Source organism: Thamnophis sirtalis, unplaced genomic scaffold, assembly GCF_051295495.1.
Source record: "Thamnophis sirtalis isolate CommonGarterSnake01/CBP01778 unplaced genomic scaffold, rThaSir2_p1.2 scaffold_14, whole genome shotgun sequence".
In the NCBI taxonomy this organism is placed as follows: Eukaryota; Metazoa; Chordata; class Lepidosauria; order Squamata; family Natricidae; genus Thamnophis; species Thamnophis sirtalis.
In genome coordinates, this window is record NW_028261394.1 from 32724295 (window position 1) to 32749613 (window position 25319).

The window sequence follows — 25319 nt, forward strand, 5'->3', positions numbered from 1 at the left end:
TGATTCGAGGACCATTGCTTAAACAATTTCATTGTTCATCTGGAGGAAAAATGAATCTAGTTCTAAATGCATATAGTTTTGGCCTGGTTCTCCTTTATAGTCCAACTACCAATCAGGTAGACAAATGTTATAGCTACTTGAAATGGTTGCGTTCCTGAACCAAACTGAAATTCTATTTCCCCAGTATTTTGTCAATTCACAACAGCAGAGGATATGGACTTCATTGCTCCAGGCAAAAAAAAAAAAAAAAAAAGGCTGAGAGAAATCTAAGTTCCAGATGCCTTTGTAACACAATACCTAGGGCTCCTACATATATCTTAGTTGAAAAGCAATGAATCTATGATTGCACTGTTCTTAAAAAAATGTTAGGGATGTGTGTCTCTGTATGGGTGTCTGTACCCCTGGAATCCTCATTTCTCAAATTATTTTGTAGTCCTCAGCATATTATGAGCCATGGTGGTGCAGTGGTTAGAATGCAGTACTGCAGGCTACACACCTGCCGGCTGCCTGCAATTTGGCAGTTCGAATCTCACCAGTCTGAAGGTTGACTTAGCCTTCCATCTTTCTGAGGTGGGTAAAAGGAGGAGCTAGACTGTTGTGGGCAAGAGGCTGACTCTGTAAACCACTTAGAGGGGGCTGTAAAGTGCTGTAAAGTGGTATATAAGTCTATATAAGTCTAGGTGCTATTGCTATTATGGGTGATGGTGAAGTTTATGAGCAAAATGAAGTTATTTATTTATTTATTAATTTTATGTGACAAAAAAATAAAAAATAAAACCTATGCTGGATGCCACCTTCTTAAATGTTTAAAACGTATTGCCCTGGAGGAGTCAAGTCTTCACACCAAAGTCTGTACTGTAATACTGAGTGAAGTTCAGGATTTCATGGCCACCACAGCAGTAACAATAATTTTATAGGGGTTGTAGAATAGAATGGAAATGCTGTTACCTGTCAGCTCCTGTATCCTTAGACGTTATTATTAGGTATCTGATCCATGGGGATACAGACATACAGCAGATTTTTGTTGCAAGACAGTGAAAAAAATTATAACTAAGCTATTATCTAATTCTTGTCAGAAAGTAAATGATAAATGCAAAATGTACCTGTGGGAGCTAAGCATTGTTTTATAAAGGCTGATTTTGCCTTAGTTGTCCTCATGAAAATCTCAGACATACTGGTCTGACCCAGGCTTCCCAAGAGCATGAAAGAAACTCCTTGTCCTGACAAAAAACCCTTTTAATAATATACTATGAATTCTACTCATTCACATCCAGCAAAGTCTTTCAAGGGAGGATTTACAGTCACAGACCTTATCTGGCTTGGAAAGCTGACGGGCCGATATCTACAAAACTTGGCAATGAGTCTCGGAGTCATGAACAAATTAAGCGAACTAATTGTCTCCTGCAAACTCCACTCTCCTTTCGCTCCTCTTTTATTTCCTCTGGGAGGGTCCATTCACCATCCATCTGTGGCTTACTCCCAAGTCAACCCGTTCTTTAGCTGTTCCCTTCGTCTGGCAATTCTGTGCAGGCACACACTGGGAACTGGCTTCAGCCGTTCATCTGCCTCACTGATGTCTGACCCTGAAGGCAGCTGATAAGGGCTCTGGCCCTCTCTCTACCTCTGACACAGAGCCCTCTTCAGAGTCTTCTCCAGACTCCAGGACTGGCCCATGTTCCTCCCCAACTTCCTCGCTGTCTGAATCTGCTGCCAGCTCTGCTGGCCACTGGCTGGCCACAACACATAGATTTGATCTGGTACTATATTCTGAAAAAAGAAATCTGGGAATAACTTCCATGAAAGTTATACCTGCATCAATAGATTCTTATGGAACAATTAGCAAGAAGTTGTATTTATTTACTCATTTATCTTTCCAGCCCATGTTGTGAAATTATTCAGATAAATTATTTCTGGGATCTAATGTGGCAATGTTGGAGCAATAAATGTGGTAGGATACTGGATCGAGTGGACGGAATCAGGTGGGTAGACAAGCCTTCAGATTTTGAACATCTTTCAGTGAAGATTTAGCTTGAGAAAGATGTACAACAATATGGCATGAAAGAGGTCTCCAGACACCATAACTCAAGTAATAGAATCTGATATAAAACTGGCAGGCATCCAAATTGAGGCAGGTGTTTCATTTGGCAGCATTTCAAGTGGCCTCCAGCCACCAACAAAGCTTTCAGGTAAAACCAGGAAGCAACTCACCTCAATATGCCCTCCTCTGGTTCTATTTCAGGTACGTGCAAAAGGTTCCCAGATGGCTGGCTCCTATCCAAACTAAGATGCTTTCACATCGCATCATCTTCATGCAAGGAAAAAATGTATGTAGGAAAAAAAATACTTTTCATACCACTCAATTACCTTTTCTGAGTCTATAGAATGGTAGAATTCACACAATTAGTAACGTTGATGTCTCCTAGAGTTGGATGCTGAGATCTGGGGGTAAGAAAGGAAAATATGGAATTATTGTGCATTATAGATGACTTATAACATGATGAGATTGGGTGGGTGGGTGGGTGGGTGGATCTGCTGCCACAACTATCTACTTCACATAATTCAATCACATTTTCAACCCAGGCAAGGGGTCTAAAGTAAATATAACATGCATTATTTTTTGGAATATAAGACGCACTAGAGCATAAGATGCACCATGATTTTGAAGTAAATTTAAAAAAAGTTTTTGCACTCTGCAGGCCTCCCAAACCCTCTGCATGTTTTGTTTTTTTGCAAAAAAGGGGGGGGGGCATGGAGAGGCTTTGGGAGGCTTGTGGAGTGCTCCTGGGGGCTGTGTGGCAAAAACAAGCAAACATGGCCCATTTCTTGCTCATTTTTGCCCTCCCTAGCTCCCAGGAGCACTTTTCAAGCCTTCCAAAACCTCTGGATGTCCATTTTTGCAAAGGGGGCGGAGTTTCAGTAGGCCAAAATGCTGTATAATACGCACTCAGATTTTCACCCTCTTTTTTTGGGGAAAAAGGTGCATCTTATGAAATTTATGAAAAATCTTGATACAATTCCTTTTTGTATGTATTTTTTCCTGTTGAAAAGACTTTGGTAGTATAAGACGTTGGCTGCAGGAAACTAATTGCCAAATTTATATCTTGCTCATTTCTCTGCACTATTTCCAATTTTTCATATTAGAACTATTTGTTTATTTATTAAATATATTTGCTGCTCATCTCGCTGCTATGTCACTATTTTGAATTTAGCTCTACCCATACCACAGTGGCAGTGACATCATGTTAAGTATTGTTTTAAATCAGATGTGTAAAGGAAATGAAGGAGCAATTAAGTTCTATAACTTGCATAATATAAGCTAGCTGCACCTTCAGTAGTGTTATCCTTTAGGTATCCAAACTAAACTGCGGTGAAATATATAATCTTACCTTGTAATGCATAGTATCTGTTTCTAATTTTCAATTCTTGATTTGTCAAATAACCACATTGTTTTCCCTGTTTCGAAATAAAATTCTTGGTTTGCCACAAAACTGGCAATTGAGCCTACTGTATACAATTACAGAGTGAAAACTTTTGCCATGCAGAAGATGCTCTAGTTATTTTATAAACCATTGTTTTTAGAGGCTGCTGCAACAGCACTTACTTAATTTCTTATTGTGTCTGCATTCAGTGGAATGTGTTTGGGTTTGCATACCTCAACAACTGGGAGATTTGAAATTTCACAAGAGCCAAAATTCAATCAGGAAATGAAATTATGTTCTTGTTCTGAAATTGGCTGATTCTTCCAAAGCAGGGATTCAACATCAGTTTTCCAACTACATTCAATGGTACTGCAACCAAGATTTGCAAATAGGATTTAAAATGCATTTGTAAATAGTTATGTTATCCTCTATGGAATAATATGTATATTATTGTAAAGCAGAGGAAGGTTTCATATGGTTACTCCTCTCCCTCAACTGTCATTTACTGACAGCATTTCCAACTTGCAATCATGGGAGAAATGACTAGCAGAGTTGATCCTCTAACAGAGGAGAACATCTGTAGTTCAGGGTTGAATGGTGGAGTCCTTGGTGCTCTATAAGCTCGGTTGTTTGCTTGCAGAAGGAATGTCATCAGTACATTGTGATGCACTATTGCCATCTGACTCTCTACTCCCTTGATTATCATCAACAAAGAAAGTCTATAGTAATCATTTTGTGTGGAATGAAGGAGGCTAAGGAGAGACACAATCAAGCCATTACATCACACATGGCCGGGGGTGGGATTGTAAAATGTTAGCAACAGGTTCTCTGCGTGGTTGCTGGGGGGGGGGGAGTGTGACCATGGAGGGGGGTGGCCTACTTGCCCTCTTGCATCATGGCAGTGGGGGGAATTTTCACCCTCCCTAGGCTCTGGAGGCTCTCCTTGAGCATCCAGGAGGGCGAAAACGGCGTCCCTGGGCTCTGGAAGCTCACCGGAGGCCGGAAACTAGCCCATTTTTGGACTTTCGGTACTTCTGGTAGGCCTGTGTTTTGCCCTCCAGAGACTTTCCTGAAGCCTCTGGGAGGGCAAAAACAGCCTCCCTCTGGCTCCAGAGGCTGGAAATGGGCCTGTTTCCAGACTTCCATTCCGGGAGGCCCGTTTTTCGCCCTCCCAGTGCCTCCATGTGGGCCCTGCACTTACCTGACATGATGAACGGGCTACGTGGAGACTCCTGGGAGGGGTGGGGTGGGCAGGGCCAGCCAGTGCTTGCAATTACCAGTTTGATTAACCGGATGTAAAATTAACATTTGGTTTGCCCGAACCGATGCACCCCTACATAGTGGCATAGATAGCATGTTACAGAAAGGTGTTCTCCCCGTCTCACAAGTCCTCAAAATTGAAAGTCAGTCACTGGATCTCAATGCAGAAAGATTCAGGACCAGCTGAAGGAAGGAAATACTTTTTCCATGTAGGAAATGCGCAATTCGATCCCAACAGCTGTAATGATGAAAGTCTGCTAGAATGGTTTTTAAACATTTTAAATTTACGTGGATTTAAAGCCTTATTGGTTGTCATAGAGGGAGTTATATTTGAAATCATCTGGAAGACATCAAGAAGAGCCACGGTGGTGCGGTGGGTAGAGAGCAGTATTACAGAGTATTTCTGCTGATCACCAGCTGCCAGCAGTTTGGCAGATTGAATCTCACCAGGCTCAAGGTTGACTCAGCCTTCCAGTCTTCCGAGGAGGGTAAAATGAGGATCTAGATTGTTGGAGGCAATATGTAACTCTGTAAACTGCTTAGAGAGGGCTGTAAAGCACTGTAAAGCGGTATATAAGTCTAAGGGCTATTGCTATATAACCGCATGCATCAAAGAACATCATACATGGGGGCTGTTTACTCCCATTTGGGGGAAAAAAAGGGTTCCCCCACAAAACCGTGTTTGACTAAACTGCGCTCGACGAAACCGCGTAGCTGACGTCATCAAGAGGGCGACAACAGCACGGAGACAGAAGCACACTGTAAATGCTAAACCTAAAATTAACCCCTAAACCTAAACCTAACCCCCCTAAACCTAACCCTAAACCTAACCCTAAACCTAACTCTTAACCTAACCCTAAACCTAACCCTACACCTAGCCCTTAACCTAACCCTAAATCTAATCCTAACCCTTAACCTAACCCTAAACCTAACCCTAACCCTTAACCTAACCCTAACCCTAACCCTAACCCTAACCCTTAACCTAACCCTAAAGCTAACCCTTACCTTAAGTTGAATCGGCTTGCTTTCAAAGCGCTATTTAAAGCGCCCTTCTTTCTCCGCGCTGGCTGTTGTCACCTGTTGATGACGTCAGTGACACGGTTTAATTGGGTGCGGCTTAGTCGAGTGCGGTTTTGACGGGTCACGAAAAAAAAGATATTTGCATGTCAGAAATGGCTGCCTACAGTATATCTTAGCTACTCTAAATACTTTTTCAACTTAAAAAGAGGATTAAAAAAATTAAAAAAAGATTCAACAACACCTTGTATTTATTTGTTTGTTGATTCCAGAAGTCTTAATTGGAAAACTATGGGCATTTCTGTCTAGAAGTAAAATTCTGATCTCTGAACACAATTCAAGGTGTGTGATTCTAACAACATTTTTTTTAAAAAAAGAGGGAATGAAATAGAGATGGCTTTTACCAATTCAGAGTTATCTATTTTAAAAAAAAATTGGCAAGCTTCCAGGAAACACTTATAAAATATAACCCTTTAAAAATATAAATTTGACCACCCACTGTCAAACTCCCTTCCCCATATTTATCTTCTAAATAATGGGAATTTTATCATGATACTCATCATTATTAATTTTTCTGTTGTGGACAGAAGGCAGAAGTCTGTCACAGCTTCTCATTTTTCTGGTGCATGATAACAGAAGATCATGACATTTGGAAGCGGTCCAGAAAAATTGTATGTATTTGTGCATGTTAAAGGTATTCTGCTTTGGTTTCCGTACTTGGAATTCCCCTTTCTAGTCGTTTTCTTTTTCAATTTCTTTAATGCCTTATTGGTGACGCTAGGGGGGAAAAAAGGTCTGTTAATCTTTTTTTTTCCAAATCCAAGCATTAAGGGTTTTTTTTTTTAAACAAAGACAGATTGAAAATGTTTTCAAGACACAGAATATGGGTTCTAAAGCACTCGGCATGGAAATGCAGCATTTGTTTCTGTCTTGAAATCTAGATTAGGCAGCCAAGGAGAATGAAATAAAAGTACAATTGGATAGAATGCAATACAATGCAAGTAGTTCAAACTGCCAAAAGAGCTGCTGATTCTGTTCTACAGAGGAATTATTGAGTCTGACATCTGCACCTCCATAACTGTCAGGTTTGGCTCTGCAACCCAACAGATTTCAGAGGATAATCAGAACTGCAGAAAAAACAATGGCTACCACGCTGCCTTCATTGAGGACCTGTATACTGCATGAGTCAAAAAGAGGACTGTGAAAATATCTACAGACCCCTCACATCCTGGACATAAATTGTTTCAACTCCTACCCTCAGTACGATGCTATAGGGCACTGCACACCCTAACAACTAGACACAAGAACAGTTTTTCCCCGAATGCCATCACTCTGCTAAACAAATAATTCCCTCAACACTGTCACATTATCTACTAAGACTGTATTACTATTATTCTTCTCTTCCTTCTTAGTACCTATCTCTTTCCTCTTATGAGTATAACCATGTGGCTTGTATCTTTAAAATTTAAATTGTTTTATTTGTTTCCTAGTATAATTTGATTGCTTATTAGTAACCTATAACTATCACTAAGTGTTGTATCTTATGATTCTTGATGAATGTATTTTATTTTTCTTTCTGTACACTGAAAGCATATGACGCAAAGACAAATTCCTTGTGTGTCCAATCACACTTGGCCAATAAAGAATTCTATTCTATTCTATTCTATTCTATTCTATTCTATTCCATTCTATTCTACAACACAACATAACATAGTAAAATATACTGAAGTGGTGGAATCTCTAGTTAGATTGAAGGAAGTTGTTAAGCGGGGGAAAGCAGCACAGGCCTCTCCACTCCCAGAATTCCTGACGCCTTATCTGACCATTCCCCAGGGGATGCAGTCAATCTGGTGCGATTCTTGTAACACAAGTGTCTAGCAATAAAACTTCTACTTGAGATTACTCCCAGGTGATTGTCGCTGCTTGTGGTGGACAGGAATGTCAGGAGGAACTTCATTTTGTGGTACCCCAGAGAGAGGGATATTCAATAATATCTAGAGAGTAAGTCTAATCAAATTAGAATGGCATTGTAAAAATCATATAAACAGAACATTGCTATTTAAATACCAGTAATCAAAAGCAGGGACGCGGAGAGGGCTGTAAAGCACCACGAAGCGGTATACAAGTTTAAGTGCTATTACTATTCATCGTCCTAATTCTCTGCATCAATTTATCCTTTAGAAGTCTCCAGGGTTAGGAAGAATCACCTTGTATCTTATTATCATTACTTTGTGGCTTTGCAAGTACGTTGAGAGTTTCTGTACAGGAGACAAATTCCTTGTGTGTCTACTCACACTTGACCAAATAATATATTCTTCTATATAGATCTGAAGAAGGGATGGGCTTCAAAAATTTCAGCAATGGGTTCTCTCTGCTGGTTGGGTGTGGCCATGGTGGGTATGGCCTAGTCAGCCTCCTACACCATGGCATGGGTGGGGGTGGGGGTGTTGATGCCCAGGCTCTGGAGGCTTTCCTCAAGCCTCTGGGAGGGTGAAAACTGTCTCCCCCAGGCTCCGGAAGAAAAGCAGGCATGTTTCCAGCCTTCCGGAGCTTCTGGGAGGCCCATTTCCCCCCCCCTCCCTGAGCCTCTGCACAGGTCCCGCAGTTACCTTATTTATTTATTTATTAGACTTGTATACCGCTTCATAGATCTTTCAGCCCTCTCTAAGTGGTTTACAGATTTTTAGCAAATTGAGTCAGCAAATTGCCCCCACAGTCTGGGTCCTCATTTCACCCACCTCGGAAGGATGGAAGGCTGAGTCAACTTTGAGCCGGTGAGATTTGAACCGCTGAACTGCAGATAACAGTCAGCTGAAGTGGCCTGCAGTACTGCACCCTAACCACTGCGCCACCTCAGCTCCTTGCATCCAAAATGGGCCATGTAGAGATTCCGGGGAGGGGAGGGGTGGGGCCAGCCAAGGGTGAGATTTGGAGGTTCTTCGAACCAGCCATAACGTTAGCTATGGGTTCTCCCGAACCCGTAGCAGTTCACTCCTCACCCCTGATCTGAAGGCATGAATCCAGCATTTGCAAACTCTTGCTCTATAAATTCCAGTTCATTTCTTTCAAAGAAGAGAATAGTGAAATTCTCACACGACAACCATGGTCTTCTTACATTTCTGTAGTTCCTAAGTGGTCTCAAGTAATTTTTTTTTTTTAAAAAAAACCCTCCTTATCTTTTAAAACACAATATTCTTTCCAGGGGTCTGTAACACATTTCCATTAAATCCCAAAGTAAGATATGAAGAGGAAACTCCTCCCAAGGGCCTTTTTTTAAAATACAAGCAACTTGGGAGGCTTCAGAATCATTGGAAAATATATAAAGGGAGAAAAAAAAATAACCAGGATTCTGCAGCCGTCTGGATTCAAGAGGAAAATGCTGATTTGGAACTTGCCTGTGTGTGCAAATTTTGCCCATCAGCAGCTCCTTAAATCAAAGTTGTCTTTTCCTGGGATTGTACTGCTGTTGCTGTGCTCTGCATCACATTTTTCCTTTCTAATGTAGCCTAGAGGTAGACCAGGAACTACCACCTTCAGCATCTCCAATAAGTGAGCGAAAAACAGATCCATGAGTTATTTCCTAGCACTCTTAATTTTAATAAGCACCATCTCTTCTAAGCTAAAGTTTCTGCCCATGCCACTAAAATCCAGTGGTAAAATGGGAATAGTTTGATGATCATCTTTTAACATTCTTCCTTTCCTTTCCTCTCCTCTCCTTTACTTCCCCTTTTCTTTCCTTCCTTCCCTTCCCTTTCCTTTTTATCTTCCTTTCCTTCCATTCCCTTCTCCTTTTCCTTTCCTTCCTTCCTTTCCCTCTCTTTTTATCTTCCTTCCCTTCCCTTTCCCCTCCTTCCTTCCTTCCCCTTCCCTTTTCCCCTCCCTCCCTTCCTTCCTCTCTCCCTTCTTTCCTATCTTGAGTCCTAGCACCTGCCTAGACTAGTCCCTGCAGTTTTCTTCACTGACAGAGAAGGCCAAAGTTCCCCATCAGGCTTTTTTTTTGGCCTAAGATGAAAGTAGGACTCAAGGTCTCCCAGTACCTTAACCACTACAACAAACTGATTCCCTAATTAATCTTAAATTAGATACATTCTGAATGCATCTTTGGTGCATTAAGCGCAATGAACAGGCAATACACCTAGAAGCTGAATGATTCATTCTTATCAGTGCTGATGATAACACTGCTGTAGGCCCCTTGGGGTGGTGGGTGGGTTAAAATTATAACATAAACCAAGAAAAAGATCAAACTTACCTATCATTTGTCTCCTCCATCCTGGTTTGTTTCGGTAGTTGCTTCTCCCACAGTATTTGGTCTTAGTCTGCTATTTCTCACTGGCATGTCATCAGATGAAGCTGCGGCTCCTGAACAATAAACATACATGTGTAAACTCAGCCTTTGATTCACTTTATATAGGCTAACAAAAACAGTATCTGCCAAAGTTGTATATTAGACACAAACAGAGAATAGATATAATTTTATGGCAGATCTCTCAACAACCTATGATAAAAATGGAAGAATTTCTGTCTCCTTTTTTGTAATAACAGTAGTAGCTTCCTAATACCCTAAATTATATTGCTAAAACAAAGCAGGCTATGATTCCTTTCATTTAAAATAGTCCATTAAACGAATGAAGATACTAAGTACTTTCCTGAATTCAGAATTATCAGTTCTAAATATACCATCCTTTGAATCAGGCCCCGATTGAAGGATATTGGAGTTGTCTTAAAAGGCAATTCAATCCCACAAGGCTGGAATCTGCCCTGTTTGGTTTACACCTAAATAAAAGTTAATAATATGATCAAATCTAGATGCTAGTTGTCCAACTTTAAGCATCAAGTCTTACCAGATAACAGGTAAAGATTGACAAGGATGCCTAGGAGATATTGATGGAGGTTACTTCATTTCTTCTTTGCCTAAGTACCTATTTATTTGATGCTTAGGTTCAGAATCCCTAAATTAAATCACAAACAGAACAAGAGACCAAACCTGTTGGGAGTTTGCAAAAACTGTAAATTTGTATCCTGTTTTGCTGATATATTTGCTTCCCTCTAACTCTCCCCTCACACACAAACACACAAACACACAAACACACACACATACATACATACATACATTCATACATTCATACACACACACACACACACACACACACACAAAAACATCCCCTACCTGGCCATCTTGTCTCAAATAGATCTTTTCTGAAGAATCTACAAAGAGAAATGACCTTTCCCCCAACAAGAATTTACTAAATGTTTATGGTCAGGAAACAGGCTAGACTGACTAAATTTGCTTGATTTGTCTCTGTAATTTCCCACTGTAAACCAATTTCAGATCAACTGCAAATGGGCATAGATTTTGACTCCATGAGGTTTTTCTCCATCTACATCTACACAGAGTTGCTGGCAAAATTTGCTCACCTCCACCCTCTGCCACCGTTGCCAAAGTTCCCAACTTTTCTCTATGCCAAAATGATTAGATGAAGGACGTTACCCTTGAAAAATTTCAAATTCAAGCTATACACCACAATAAAGGATATCAGATCTTTCCTAAAGTCAACCCAAAAAGGAGACTCAACAAAGGTTTGGACTACTTTCAGTCAAACGCTATCAGATGCATTTCACAGATCGATCTGTCCGTCCATCCATCCATCCATCCATCCATCCATCCATCCATCCATCCATCCATCCATCCATCCATCCATCCATGATTTTGGCAGTACTCATTCATTTCCAGTAAATGATGTGTGCTCTCCTAAGGAGGAAATTTAGGATACACAATAGGAACAGTTTAAAAGCAAGATCTGGGGTGGGGGTGGGTGGGAGGAAGGAAGCCAGCAGTGTTTCAGCAAAAGCTATAGAAATAATTGTTTGTGATGCTTATGGACAGAGCACCTCCCTATATTCTTTCCCCATTATGGGAAGTTGTTGTTGAATACAAACATCATCCTAAGCCATCCTGAGATTTGTTATGCCATGTGAATCTACCCATTGTGGGTAGATCCACCATCATTTAAACCATCATTTATGACTTAGCATACAGTGGGCAGCTATAACTGTGTAAATTCATTCGTGTTTGGACTTCATTTTAAATCTCAGTAATCATTTCTAGATTTGTACCAGCATAAATACCTGCGAATTTAAGGGGATATTATAGGATGACCTTTTTCTTTATTTCTGATAATTACTGATTGTCAGGAAATAACCTGCTCCAGAGGGTCAACGCCATTGCCCAGAGGATCATTGGTTGCCCTCTCCCATCTTTGGAAGAGCTTTATAGCTCCTGATGCCTTGAGAAAGTTCAAAACATTCTTAAAGATCCATCTCATCCTGGGCACCCTTTTTTTGAACTAGTACCATCTGGCAGACGGTACAGGACAATTAAAACAAGGACAAATAGGCTGAAAAAGAGCTTCTATCCCAGGGCAGTAACAATACTGAATTCTACTGTATAGTGTAATATTATTGCAATATCAGGTTTTCAATTTCAATTATATAGCATATGATTGTGTTTTTAGAGTTATAATGTACCCTGAAGATGGCATTTAATTTCGTATAATGTGCAATGGCAATAAAGTAAACTAAACTAAACTAATCTAAAGTTTTTGTAGCTGTTTGTGTGAGGCTGCTCATTTTTTTGTGTGAGGAACATTTAAGTTTTAAAAAAACAATCAATTTACCTGTATCTGATTTTTTTTAAAAAATGTTTTATTTATCAAGGGGATCTTTTATGGTAAACAAACATGGATTGAAAATGTTCTTTCTTTATTGACTCTAGGAGTACAGCATCTGCAAGTTGTCCAAGCATGACGGCTGAGATACATTGTTTAGCACCTCAGTGAGAATTAGGCTCACCTCAGTGGTAATGCTGACAAGGACTTCTCATATTTATGAGAAGCACAAAACACTTTTTGACAGAATGATCAAAGAGACATTTTCTAAGCAAGGAGGACGAATCTTAGAAGGCATTGTTCCAAATCGACAACTCTGTTTGGAAGCAATAGGCATGCTGGTCAAGGAATTGTATTTCAGGTAAACTGGATCTGTGGTTCACAGGTTAATGCAAAGATGCCCACAGGGTAAAAACTAGTGTGCACCTCCACTTCTTCGCATGGGCATCACTCCATTTAGAAGTCTGATGCAAACACCTCTGAGACCATATTTCTAACTTTTTCTCCTTTGAACAAGCACTGGTGAAATTCAGCAGAGATACAAAATAGTGGGAAAGGACACAGGACTGTTTGCATGTGGGGGTGGGTGGGAGAATAAAATAACTGGAGAATGTTCTTGGTTCAGGTCAGAAAAGGTGATCATATGGTCTTGGCACACTGCAACTGTCATAAATATGAGCCAGTTACCAAGCATCTGAATTGTAATCACCTGACCATGGAGATGTTGCAGCATGAAAAACAGTCATAAGTCACTTTTCTCAGTGCCACTGTAAATTCAGTCAGTCACAAAACGAACGGAGGACTACCTGTGTTATTCTGCATTTTGTTTTAGGCAGCAGTCTACAAAAACTGATTGCCTATATGCAAACCTAAAATGTAAGCAGGCTACAATTAGAACTTGGATTTCCTTCTGCCATCCTTCCAGTAAGATAAGATGGAATAGGGTAGGTTAGAGTAGGATGGGATGGGATGGGCAGGGAAGGGATGGGATGGGGGGAGTTGGCAGGGAAGGGAATTGAAGGGATGGGAAGGGATTGGGACGGGATTGGGATGGGGTGGGGTGGGCAGGGAAGGGAAGGGATGGAATGGGAAGGGATTGGGATGGGAAAGGATTGAGTTGGGGTGGGGTGGAATGGGATGGGAAGTGAAGGGATGAGATAACATTTATTGTCCTTTTTTTTTCTACTGTGAGCCCACATTAAAAATGAAATTCTTTTGCCTGCTCTCAAGACAAAGTGGATATTTACCCAAACACATACATAACACCCATATACATGTGCTATATATACATACATAAATATATACCGGCACTTTATGAATGACTGCCCATTTGGAATACGTAGTGGAAAGAGGAAATTGGAGAGTTCACAAGGTTGATGGTCTATGGAACAAAACTGCCAGGGAATCTAGATGTTCTGCACTGGATACCCTCCTCCTCCTCCTCCTCCTCCTCCTCCTCCTCCTCCTCCTCCTCCTCCTCCTCCTCCTCCTCCTCCCCAGAAGGTAACAAGGGAAACAGTAAAAGTGAAATGGGATTTCTGCTCTTTTCTTTTTATTCTCTGTCTCCCTTGAATGAAAAAGCCTCAGCCCCCCCCCCCAAAAAAAAAAAAGCCTGAGAGGTGCTCTTGGAGTTGCTGACTTCGTCTACATCCCTGATTGCCCACCTGGGAGCTTGCGCTCTTTGGAATAGAATGATAGAATAGAAAAAAAGGATAGAATAGAATAGAAAAAAAGAATACAATAGAATAAAGGATAGAATAGAATAGAATAAAGGATAGAATAGAATAGAAAAAAGAATAAAATAGAATAAAGGATAGAATAGAATAAAGGATAGAATAGAATAAAGGATAGAATAGAAAAAAGAATAGAATAGAATAGAAAAAAGGATAGGATAGAATAGAATAGAAAAAAAGGATAGAATAGAATAGAAAAAAAGGATAGAATAGAATAGAATAGAATAGAATTATTTATTGGCCAAGTGTGATTGGACACACAAGGAATTTGTCTTTGGTGCAGATGCTCTCTGTGTGAAAGAAAAATAGAATACATTTATCAAGAATCATAACATACAACACTAAGTGATAGTCATAGGTTACTAATAAGCAATCAAATCATACTAGGAAACAAATGAAACAATATAAATTGTAAAGAGCCAAGCAACATGATTATAATCCTGAGGGGGAAGAGAAGAGATGGGTTAGAAAGAGATAGGAAAGAGAGATAGGTACTAGGAAGGGCCGCTTCCTGTCCATCGCACCTGCCGCCCCCCGTAGATTGGCTGGGGTGACTCTTGGATTGCCTGAGGGGGGGGGGGGAGAAGGAGCTCTGCTGACAGCTCCGGACGGGCTGGAGGGGAGGGGAGAAAAAAGGCGGCTTTACTGGCTGGGCGGAAGCGCTCGAATTGCGCCCTTTCGCCCGACCTGAGGGAAAAGTGTCCATCTCTTGCTGGCGCGCGCGCGCGCGCTTCCTGATTGGCGACTCCGCGGCTCTCCCCCCCTCTTCCCCCCCGCCCCACCCGTGTCGCCCCCCCCCACGGGGGGAGCCCCCCGCTCTCGCCGCGCAGCCATCCGGAGCTGCGCCTGGCGCTTCCCTTCTGCGCCTTTTTCCTCGGGGCACGCGGGGCGGAGGCGTGGGGAAGAGGGCTTGCCCCCCGCGCCGCGTCTCTCGGGATGGGCTGCCCCGCGCCGGTGCCCGCCGCTGGGGGCGGTGCAGCGGGGGGAATGCCAAGGCGGGCTGCCCCCGGCGCTGTAAAACATGTGGTGGGGAGGGGAGCTGCCGCCGCACGGCTCGGCTGCTGCTGCTGCTGCTGTTGCTGCCGGTGGCGGTGACGGAGGCGGCGGCGGCGGCAGGTAGAGCCGTCCTTCCCCCCCTCCCCCCACACTCCACCCCGATGTCCCGCGGAGACACCCAGGCGTTGCTTCCAGCTCTCCCCGTCGGCTTTTGCCCGTGGCGGTTGGCTAGAGCCCCTCCATGCACGCGCTCACCCTCCTCTGGCTGGGCAGCGTTGCGAAGGTAAGCGGGGCGCTTCCGCTTGTCAGGATGGGGAGGTGGGATGGGTGGGAGACCGGCCGGGCTCTCCCCGTTGTCCCTGGCGAATAGAGCAAACCCTCCTCGAAATTTTCTCTTTTCTTTCTTTCTTTCTTTCTTTCTTTCTTTCTTTCTTTCTTTCTTTCTTTCTTTCTTTCTTTCTTTTAAAATTTCTGCCTGATTTTTTTTCTTTTTTGTGCTTTTCTTTCTTTCTTTATTTCTTTCTTTCTTTCTTTTAAAATTTCTGCCTGATTTTTCTTCTTTTTTTGTGCTTTTCTTTCTTTCTTTCTTTCTTTCTTTCTTTCTTTCTTTCTTTCTTTCTATTTTTTTATCTAGTTAGTTAGTTAGTTTGTCACTCATGTACAGGATAACACGAATAAGAATAAACACGAATAAGAATGCAGAAAATGGGGACAGGGACCTTAGGCATGCTTTTCTCCTTCTTTCTTTCTCTCTCTCTCTTTCTCTCTGCAGATTCTCCAGTTGTGCTGCCTCGGTTGCGGTGTCGTGGTGGCAGTGTTACCCGGTGACAGCGGTGGCCTCAGTGCCTTCAACCAGGGTTGGTATTTTCCTTGAGCTCTCCACATTTCGAAGCGGGCACCCCAAAGGAATCCTCCTTTTGGTCTTGCTGAGGGGTGGGGTGGGGGGCAAAGGGGGAACAGCAGGAGAGTCAAATTTGGCTTGGAAGCCTTTCGTTTTTTACATGCAAAAGTTGTTTTGCTGGAAATCGACAGAATACAGAATGACAGTGATTGGAAGGGAGCTTGGAGGTCTTCTAGTCTAACATGTGTGCCCTGGCTAAGTTTCCCAGTATAGCTCATCTAAAAAGCAAAATGGGTTTTTTCCCCCAGCCTTGAAGTGCTGAAATGGAGAAGATCCACTTCTAAAAGTGCCCTGGCTAAACTTTGCAGACCAGGTGTGTTAAAAATGTTGCAGTGCATGGGTAGATTTTTGGTGTATTATTGGCTTATGGCTTGTCCCTACCTCAGGTTATATCAGATGCTGAGGTTTAGCCAGGGTTGGGAGGCTGGTCTGGTCTGCTGGCACAATCCCTTAATCCCCCTGCCTTTCCTTCCTGGAACAAAATCTAAAGACATGTAAATGAAAGGACAATGTCCTCAAGTTTTGCCCTCTGCTTGTGTTTCCTTCCTCTGTTGTAAGCTCCCTGGGATGTAAATGCTTCTTTTTATTCTGTCAATTGGAAGAACACTGATGATACCCTTTGAGTAATGCCCCGAAGGTGCTTTTTGTCTTGGAAAGTCTAGTTTCCTTTTTTGGGGGGAGGAGGGGAGAGAAAAAAAGCACATTTGGGACAACAATAATCTGGATGATTGAGAATCTCTATAGATGCTTTGAGTAATGAGCATTATTCTACTTGTGTGATTCCTGGGAACTTTTGACAGAGAGCTGCTTAGAAGGTCTTTGGTCTGGCTCTCTAGTTTGACTCAGGATGTTAGAATAGAATACAATAGAGTAGAATTCTTTATTGGCCAAGTGTGAAGGAATTTGTTTTTGGTGCATATGCTCTCAGTGTACATAAAAAGACAAGATGCATTCGTCAAGAATCATAAGGTACAGCACTTAATGATAGTCATAGGGTACAAATAAGCAATCAGGAAACAATCAATAGCAATATAAATCATAAGGATACAAGCAACAAAGTTACAGTCATAATTGGGAGGAGATGGATGATAGGAACAATGAGAAGACTACTAGTAATAGTAATGCAGCCTTAGTGAATAGTTTGAGGTTTTTGGAAACGCAAATGTTTTACTCTTAATTTTAATGGGGAAAAGGCCACAAGAACTGCAAACTTGCACTCGCACTGCAGACTTACTGTATGTAGCTGTGAACGAAAGTCAGGTGAAATGACATGTGAGAAAGCCCTTGGTAGACAGGAGGAAGAGCCTCAGACCAGACAAACATCAGGTAAAATATAGCTGAGCCCACAGAAGAGAAGAGACTGGGAAGCAGCTAGTTTTCCAAAGAGTACAAGGAAAAGAAGGGAGAAATACTTTTAGGCTTGCAAGATTGTGTTAATGAATCTTTACAATAAACATAGAGTTAGCACTCATAGCTGTGCTTCCTATCTGGACCACCTTGAACAGGTCCATTTGTTTCCCCCATGAGTTTCAAAGATCAGTTTGAAACAAGTGTACTTAATTCTTGATTAAACTTTCTTCTTGGAGCTTAACACTCCCTTTTCTGGTGTTTCCTCAACAACAAGCTTGCGAGGTAGATTGGGCTAAGAGAAGACATTGGGCTACTTCTCTTAAGAGTAGATTTGAACCCAGGCTTCCCAAATCGTCATCCAAGATTGCAACTGCTCTTATTGCAAGACTTATTCAGACAAATGTACCCCCATAGAAAGAAGAGGCAGGGGAAAATAATTCTAGATCAATACTAGGTCAAATTCTTTCTCAATCCAGCCTCATAAAAAATTTACAGAGGAATACTTTAAAAAAAGAGGGAGAAAGAAAAAGGTTAATCTCACTTAAAAAAAAAGTTAAAAGCATAGCCACCAGAAAGAATTACTTGAAAATCCAGCATTTCCAACCCTTTGCGCAGGGCGAGAATGGCGAGGGGGATGGGAAGCTAGTGAGAAGTCGCACTCTAGGAAAACATGTGTGAACAGGCAAAGAAGGATTCCTAGATTTCAAAGAGAGCTGGAGACGGAGAGGCATCCTTGATTGAAAGTTCATCTCACATTAAAGAAAAAAGAAAGAAAAACAGACAAGAGACTTCCAAGCACTTCCACCGAGTGCTTGTTGCATTCCAGTGCAGGCTGCAAGGAAAATTTTTAAACCGGTAGCATTATACGCTGCTTGAAGAGATCCTTGCAGGGCTGCGGATACCCAGTCAGCTCAGGAAAAAGTAGGATATCTTCACTAGGCATGCTAATGAGCCCTGTTTCGTGGCAAAAAAAAAAGCATGCTGTTGTGCGGAGTATTTCCTCTGGAGCGTTAGAGCCTTTGCTCACCGAGGGGAATTCCCTCCTCATGCAGCTGCTTGTATTTTTGGCTACCGGCCTTGCTTAGCATCCTGAAATTCTGATTTAGCATTGCTGGTGAAAAGTGAGATGCTCTCGACAGAACATTTCCCCTCTCTCGACGGGGAAAAGCAAGCAAAGATGCCTCCATTTGCAAGCTTGTGAAGATGAGGAGATAGTAAAAACTCCATTGAAAAATATCTTTGTTTCTCCACGCAAAGGGGGGTGGGATGGGGTGGAAGGAAAGATTTTCTTCCCAAGCTTACGGAAATGGAGAAAAGCAGCATAGTTTGTTTGCTTGCATTGGTTCCTTCGATTTCTTTTCCAGAGTTAACAAAAAAAAAAAAAAAAAAAAGAGTCCCATGCGAGGAGGAATTTAAGATCCATTATTAATAAATGCCAATGAAGAATAGGTGGATAGTTTATTAGCCTTATGACCATATCGAATGAAAAAAAAAACAATGAAAACCCAAAAGAATCTGATAACGATCCTCTAAAAATAGCCGACTTAAACCCCTATAAGAAGCTTACAAACTTAAAATACAAGCTGTTATCAGAGATCAGAAAACTGTAGCAGTTCAGCTGAGTGCTTCAGTCAGACCTACTGTGCTTTGAAGCTGGAATCTAGAATTTAAAAGATGTGACACCCTGCTTATCTCCTTTGTGAGCAGGGGGGTGGACTAGAAGACTTCCAAGATCCCTTCCAACTCTGTTATTCTGTTATCTTTTTTGCTTTGGACACTGCTTCTCAAATGCTGTCGTTGATGACACACAACCAATGTAGCTATGGCACTTTCTAAGGCCTTTTGAGTTCTGTAGTCAGAATAAATCTATTGAACAAATTTTTATGGCTGCCCAGCTCATACATCAGTGACTCTGGGTGGTTTACAACATTAAAACTTTACAACATAAAAACCCATACAACCTCACCCTGCTCCTTAGGTGTACTTGGCACTTTCTATCCTATAATCTGCATAATTTGACCATCTTTGAGATTCTTCCACACCAATGATTTTCAATAGGATTTCTTCTGCAATGAATCCAGAACCAGAAACAACTCTTGGTATCCTCGGCTATTTACTCAGGGCAACCCTATCCTGCCCTTTCTTTATTCTACCTAGCAGAGGGGTTGGCAACCTTAAACACTCAAAGAGGCACAAAGGTCCTAACCGGAAGCCCTCTGTTCAATTCTGGAACTGAACGGAAAACCCACCCCTTGCCATAAAATCTCCTCCAGGCACACCATGCTACACCCCCCCCCCAAACCGGAAGCTCCTCTCAAAATTGTGGTGCCAACTGGCGATAGGGAGCCGCAGCAGAGGGATGAAAGAGCCACATGAAGCTCCAGAGCTGCAGGTTGCTGACCCCTGACCTAATGCAATACCGATGGATCTGCCATGTTGGTAACTTCCCACAATGCCCTTGATTGGATAATAATGTGGGGGATTTGGGGAAATGAAGGGGAAGAGAGGAGCAACTTTCTGTTGCTTTCTGTTGCTTATTTATATGATACTGAACAGAAGGGCCAGCAAAGGACTCTGCAACTGAAAATCTTGAAACCCAAAGTGTGAAGGGTAATTGACCCCATAATCTCTTGCAGGGTGGAGTCTGGGCACCTAAATGGAGCTAGCAGAGTGCTTTAATGGCCGGATGCCCTTTCTGTCGCCAATGCAGAGCTTTGTTCAGCAGATATATTCCCAGTGTGCCCAGAGAGAGAAAAATATCTGCCTCTACCTAGGGGTAATTGTATTATGAGTTCCTGCAGGAGCTCAACAGGGCATACTGTTGATGTACTCAAGAATTTCCCACTAGACCCCATTGGGTGTGGGAAGGGCTAAGCTAAGAAGATTGTCTAGCATAGTTATATCATTGGTTTCCAATAAGGGTGATTCTTTGCCATCAAATAAATGACAAATGAATGATTCAAGAATGATCAGGAAAGTTTCCAGTTGCAGTATTCTGCCTTTCATGGCAGAATTGTTCCAACCAGATTTTATATTTTTTTGCAATTGCCCTGGGAAGAGTTAGGGAGCCCCAAACAATTTATTTTACTGGCTTCAATTATAAGCTGCTCTAATTCAAACATGACAGTGGCTTATAAGGTAATACAAATGTAGTGCCATATTAAAACCAATTGCAACCTAAAAGGACTGTGGTCCCAGGAACAGCCATCAGCCTCCAAGCTCATGTTTCAAAAGAATTTGGGCATCCGTGGCTGCATTGATAAATGAAAGACTACCCTTTTGAACCCAAGGAATGGTAGTGGCATCCTTGTTCCTCTAATTGTTTGTCTCCATTGATGCATCTCAGGAAAGTTAACTTCCAGAGTGTGGGAAGCACCCCTCCTAGAAGAATGAAATATTTTGGTGAAATATTAAAAAGGCAGAATATTCTATTGCCCTTAATGAGAAATAGATAAGCTCTTAAAAGCCAGAAAAATAGACTCGGTTTCCCTCCCCCCAAGAAACTGAGGCCATCTTTTAAAAATGCTGATTTGGTAATCCATTCAAGACAGGATTAAAACCCCAAAGAAATCAGCATCTAGGATTAATTACTGTTTTTTCCAGGGTATAAGACACACTTTTCCCTCCCAAAAGAGGGTGAAAATTTGGGTGCAACTTATACACTGAATGTAGCCAAAAATGTGAGGCACAGAGGAGCCGATGGTCTGTGGCAATCCTTGCAGCCTGGAACAGCTGATTTGGGGTATTCTGGGAGGCCGATCCACCCGCCAATCAGCTGCTCATGCTGAATCAGGGTGCAATAATGTGCTGAAGCTGACCTGACTGTTTGCTATTTGCTGCAAGGACATGTCAGAGTTCGCAGCAGCAATCACATTCAGAAAGCACACACAGCTTCAGCAGGATTCAATAACTTCTCCTTATATATAACTCATTAAGCAGGTTTTCCAATGTGGTAGTTTAGCAGAGAAATTTCACTTTCAGTTTTAGTTTCAGATATCAGCACAGCAAGCAGCTTTAGTACAGAACAAGCCATACCCAGGCTCCTTGCTGTCTTCTTCCTTGTTGCTCACACAGCAAATACTGTTTGTTTCCTAACAGCTATCAACTCTCTCACACACTGACAGGATGCTAGCCAGATGAATACCATGGATGCTGGTAGGCAGAGGCAGATTCATTTCTTATTTTCCTCCCCAAAATCTAAGGTGCATCTTACACTCCTATGCGTCTTATAGTCCCAAAAATATGGTATATTTGTTAAACAAGATTTAAAATCCAAGGAAGCCAGCCCTTTAGACTCATTGCCAGCCTTCGTGAGACACACTAATTAAAATCAAATAAGAAAATGCACAAAACAAGTCTCTAAATTACAAAATGCTGTAGAACGAACTGTATAAAAATCCATGCACTCGTCAAACCAATTGGTCAGCAGCCGAGCCAGGGCTGCTGGTGATTCTGTTCACCACTAAACCATCTTTCCCATCAGGCTCCATGTTTCCAGTGTCTTTCTCCCAGCTTGGAACTGAACCAGATGGATATTTCTTCCAACCAAGAATCCATAAGACCGAGAAAGACCCCCCCCCCCAAAATGCCTATGGGAGGTGAAGCCTGGTGGCTAACCCCGTTCTCAACCTTCTTCCAGATTACATCTTTGTCATTCCTGTCGAGGTGGACTCCAGCGGATCCTATCTCTCGCATGACATTTGGCACAGCGCCAGGAGGAAGAGATCCACCGTGAGCTCAAAAGCTTCCTTGCACTATAGATTTTCAGCCTTTGGAGAGGAACTGCATCTCGAGCTGAAGCCCTCGGACTTTCTGAGCCATAATGTGACTGTCCAGGTGCTTGGGAAAGATGGCATTGAAGATTCTCAGGTTCGTGACATTGAGCAGTGTTTCTATCAGGGATTTATAAGGAACTACAGTTCTTCTTCCGTTGCCATATCCACGTGCACAGGTTTGGTAAGTGTTATGTGTTGTTGCTCGGTTTTCAGACTTGTACTACGCTTGTTCTCTCCTGTTAGCTTAAGGTTGATTTAAAGTTGCCTGCCACTGCCCACAGCTGTTGCTTCCTACCTATGCTGCTAAGTCTCCAAGGTGCTTTCTCAAAAGGCAACTGGGCTTTCTTGATTTTTTTCCCCCTTGAAAATGTTTCGCAACTCATCCAAGAAGCTTCTTCAGTTCTAACTGAAAGAAAAAACAACAATGACGAGAAAGTCCAAGGACTTTGGGAAAGCACTTTTGGGACAACCATGACCTGGATAATTGACACTCTCCATAGAGAGAGGGGTTGATGGGTAAATGTGGAAGATGGGCTGACACAAACACCTTCTAGATCCCATCTGCACATTGTGTGGAGTGTGCATCCTGTATGATGATTGATTGATCTGACTTCTGTGCTTTGCTGTTTAAGTGTCCCCTAGTCAGAACTTTAAGATTCGCAGACATATGGATGCAGAAAATGGATTCTAGGTAACTGTCCGTGAATGACAGATGCATATGTTAATCAAAATCTCGCAACATTTGCCTCCACCCCACCTCACCCTTAATTTCTCAGCATTCACAGCAAGAGGTTTAGATAGAGATGGTATCACTGCATGATAAACAGTGGTTCTCCAAATTGATTCTTGAGCAGTGGGAACACTTGGAGGACAGATGTTCATCTAAGGGAATTTCTTTTCTGCATCAAATATATCAGATATATGTTTGACACAGCGATGGGCAACACTTTACTAAAATTTCAGGCTTTGGTACTTCTCAGATATCAACTTCTCAGTTTTACTACTCATTTGCCTATACCTAAATGGACACTTATGGAGTGAATTCCAAATATTGTAATTAAAAAAAGGAGACTTCCAAAGGCTAACCTCAGATTCAGAGGACTGGGCCTCTGTTCTATAGAAAAGCCCATTGCATTCCCGCTACTGAATCGGTAGTGAAGAAAAGAGGATATCATTACTAGTGAAAACAGCATAAATATAAGTGGCAAGGTAAAACAATGTAATAAAGTACGCAGGAGTACCTATGAATGCTCTAATATGGGCTTTAGCCCATATTGAATGCTTCCAATATGGGCTAAAAATTCAGATGACCACTAGGTAGCAACAAAGAATGTAAATCCCACTTTGCTGCCCTCTATTGGCATTGGAGAGCAGATTGGTATAGTAATTAAGGTACCAGAGTAGAAACCAGAAACCTATGAGTTCTAGTTCTCCTTTACGTACAAAGCCAACTGGGTGACCTTGAGCCAGTCACTTTCTCTCAGCCCTAGGAAGGAGGTAATAGTAAACCACTTCTTTAAAACCTGCCAAGAAATCTTATGGGTTTGTCTAGGCAGTCTCTAAATTGGACACAATTGAGTGGAAAGAAAAAATATATATGGTGGTTTGGATTCCCCGTCCTCCCCCGGTGCATAACTGGTGATCGTTGCTGCAAGATATTGTCAATGATTTTTGGATGAGGAAACCAGCAGTTTTGTGGTAGCTACATCTTTGCGCTTAGGTCTTAGGGTTCAATTTTTGAACATCTGTATGTTCAAGGACAGGAAGGCCTGGAGGAACGTTGTCCATGGGGTTGCAATGGGCGAGACATGACTTCACAACTAACAACAACATGTGCAAGGTTGGTGGACGTGGTGGCTCAGTGGCTAAGACGCTGAGTTTGTCAATCAGAAAGGTTGGCAGTTCAGCAGTTTGAATTCCTAGTTCCACATAACAGAGTGAGCTCCTGTTACTTGACCCAGCTTCTGCCAACCTAGCAGTTCGAAAGCAAGTAGAAAATGCAAGTAGAAAAATAGGGACCACCTTTGGTGGGAAGATAGCAGCCTTCTGTGCGCCTTTGGTCTTTAGTCATGCTGGTCACATGACTACAGAGATGTCTTTGGATAGCGCTGGCTCTTCAGCTTTGAAACGGAGATGAGCACTGCCCCCTAGAGTCGGGAACGACTAGCACATATGTGCGAGGGGAGCCTTTACCTTTACCTTATGTGCAACGGTTTTGAATTGTATATATCCAGTCAGTCATTGCTTAGTAACCAAATGAACTGTATCTTGATGTGATGTGTGAAGCCAACCTCTGGTATCAATGTGGTGCTTGTAACTGCCACCATCCATACCTCCTCCTCCCTTTTCCACAATTAGTTTGCCCTATTCATTTTAGTCCTGGCAATTAAACGAACAGTTGCATTGCTTTACATGGTTGGCGGCCCTAATCAACCTGTTGTTCATTTCATTAGCAGTAGCTTCCCCACAATGCAAGTGCAGTGGCCTATTCTTTCAAGCCCAAAGCATCACGTTGGGATTTGGAAGCAATTGTGTTTTAATAGACGGCAGGGATCCTTTGATCTTGCTTGCTCTGGAGTCTATGTGTGAGCAATTCAGAAAAACCTTTTCCCTCAGCTGCTGCTTTTTGTTGTGCAGAGCTGGCAGTAGATTTGGACAGTGAGGAGGTTGGGGAGGAACATGGGCCAGTCCTGGAGTCTGGGGAAGGCTCTGATGAGGGCTCTGTGTTGGAGGCAGAGAGGGGGCCAGAGCCGTATGCCAGTTATCAGCTGCCTTCAGAGTCAGCTGGAGCCTGATCCCAGTGTGCGCATGAGCAGAGTTGCCAAGCGAAAGGAACAGCTAAAGAACAGGGGTTGACTTGGGAGTATGGCCACAGGTGAATGATGAATGGCCCCTCCCAGAGGAATTAAAAGAGGAGCAAAAGGGGAGTGGAGTTTGCAGTAGACAATTAGTTTGCTTAATTGGTTCCTGATTCTCTGAGACTCCTTGCCAAGTTTTGCAGATATCGGCCTGTCAGCTCTCCAAGCCAGATAAGGTCTGTGACTGTAAATCCTCCCTTGAAAGACTTTGCTGGATATGAACAAGTAGAACTCATAGTAAATTAATAAATTAATAAAATGACCTCATTCTCTATCATCCCATTCTTCTTTTGCCCTCAATCGTTCTTAGCATCAGGCTCTTCTCCAGTGAGTCCTTCCTTCTCA

General features: G+C 42.3%; 1 protein-coding gene across 1 annotated transcript in view; it reads left to right on the forward strand.

Annotated features, from left to right (window-relative positions):
- Window positions 1–15190: 15190 nt before the first annotated feature.
- The window catches only part of ADAMTS18 (ADAM metallopeptidase with thrombospondin type 1 motif 18), a 102535-nt gene continuing 92406 nt past the window's right edge, over window positions 15191–25319 (forward strand). Inside the window, exons 1-3 of the mRNA XM_087728725.1 lie at window positions 15191–15373; window positions 15863–15947; window positions 21981–22297. Of these exons, the coding sequence (XP_087584851.1) occupies window positions 15332–15373; window positions 15863–15947; window positions 21981–22297 (444 nt within the window). The 5' untranslated portion in view covers window positions 15191–15331. The remainder of the gene's footprint in view (window positions 15374–15862; window positions 15948–21980; window positions 22298–25319) is intronic.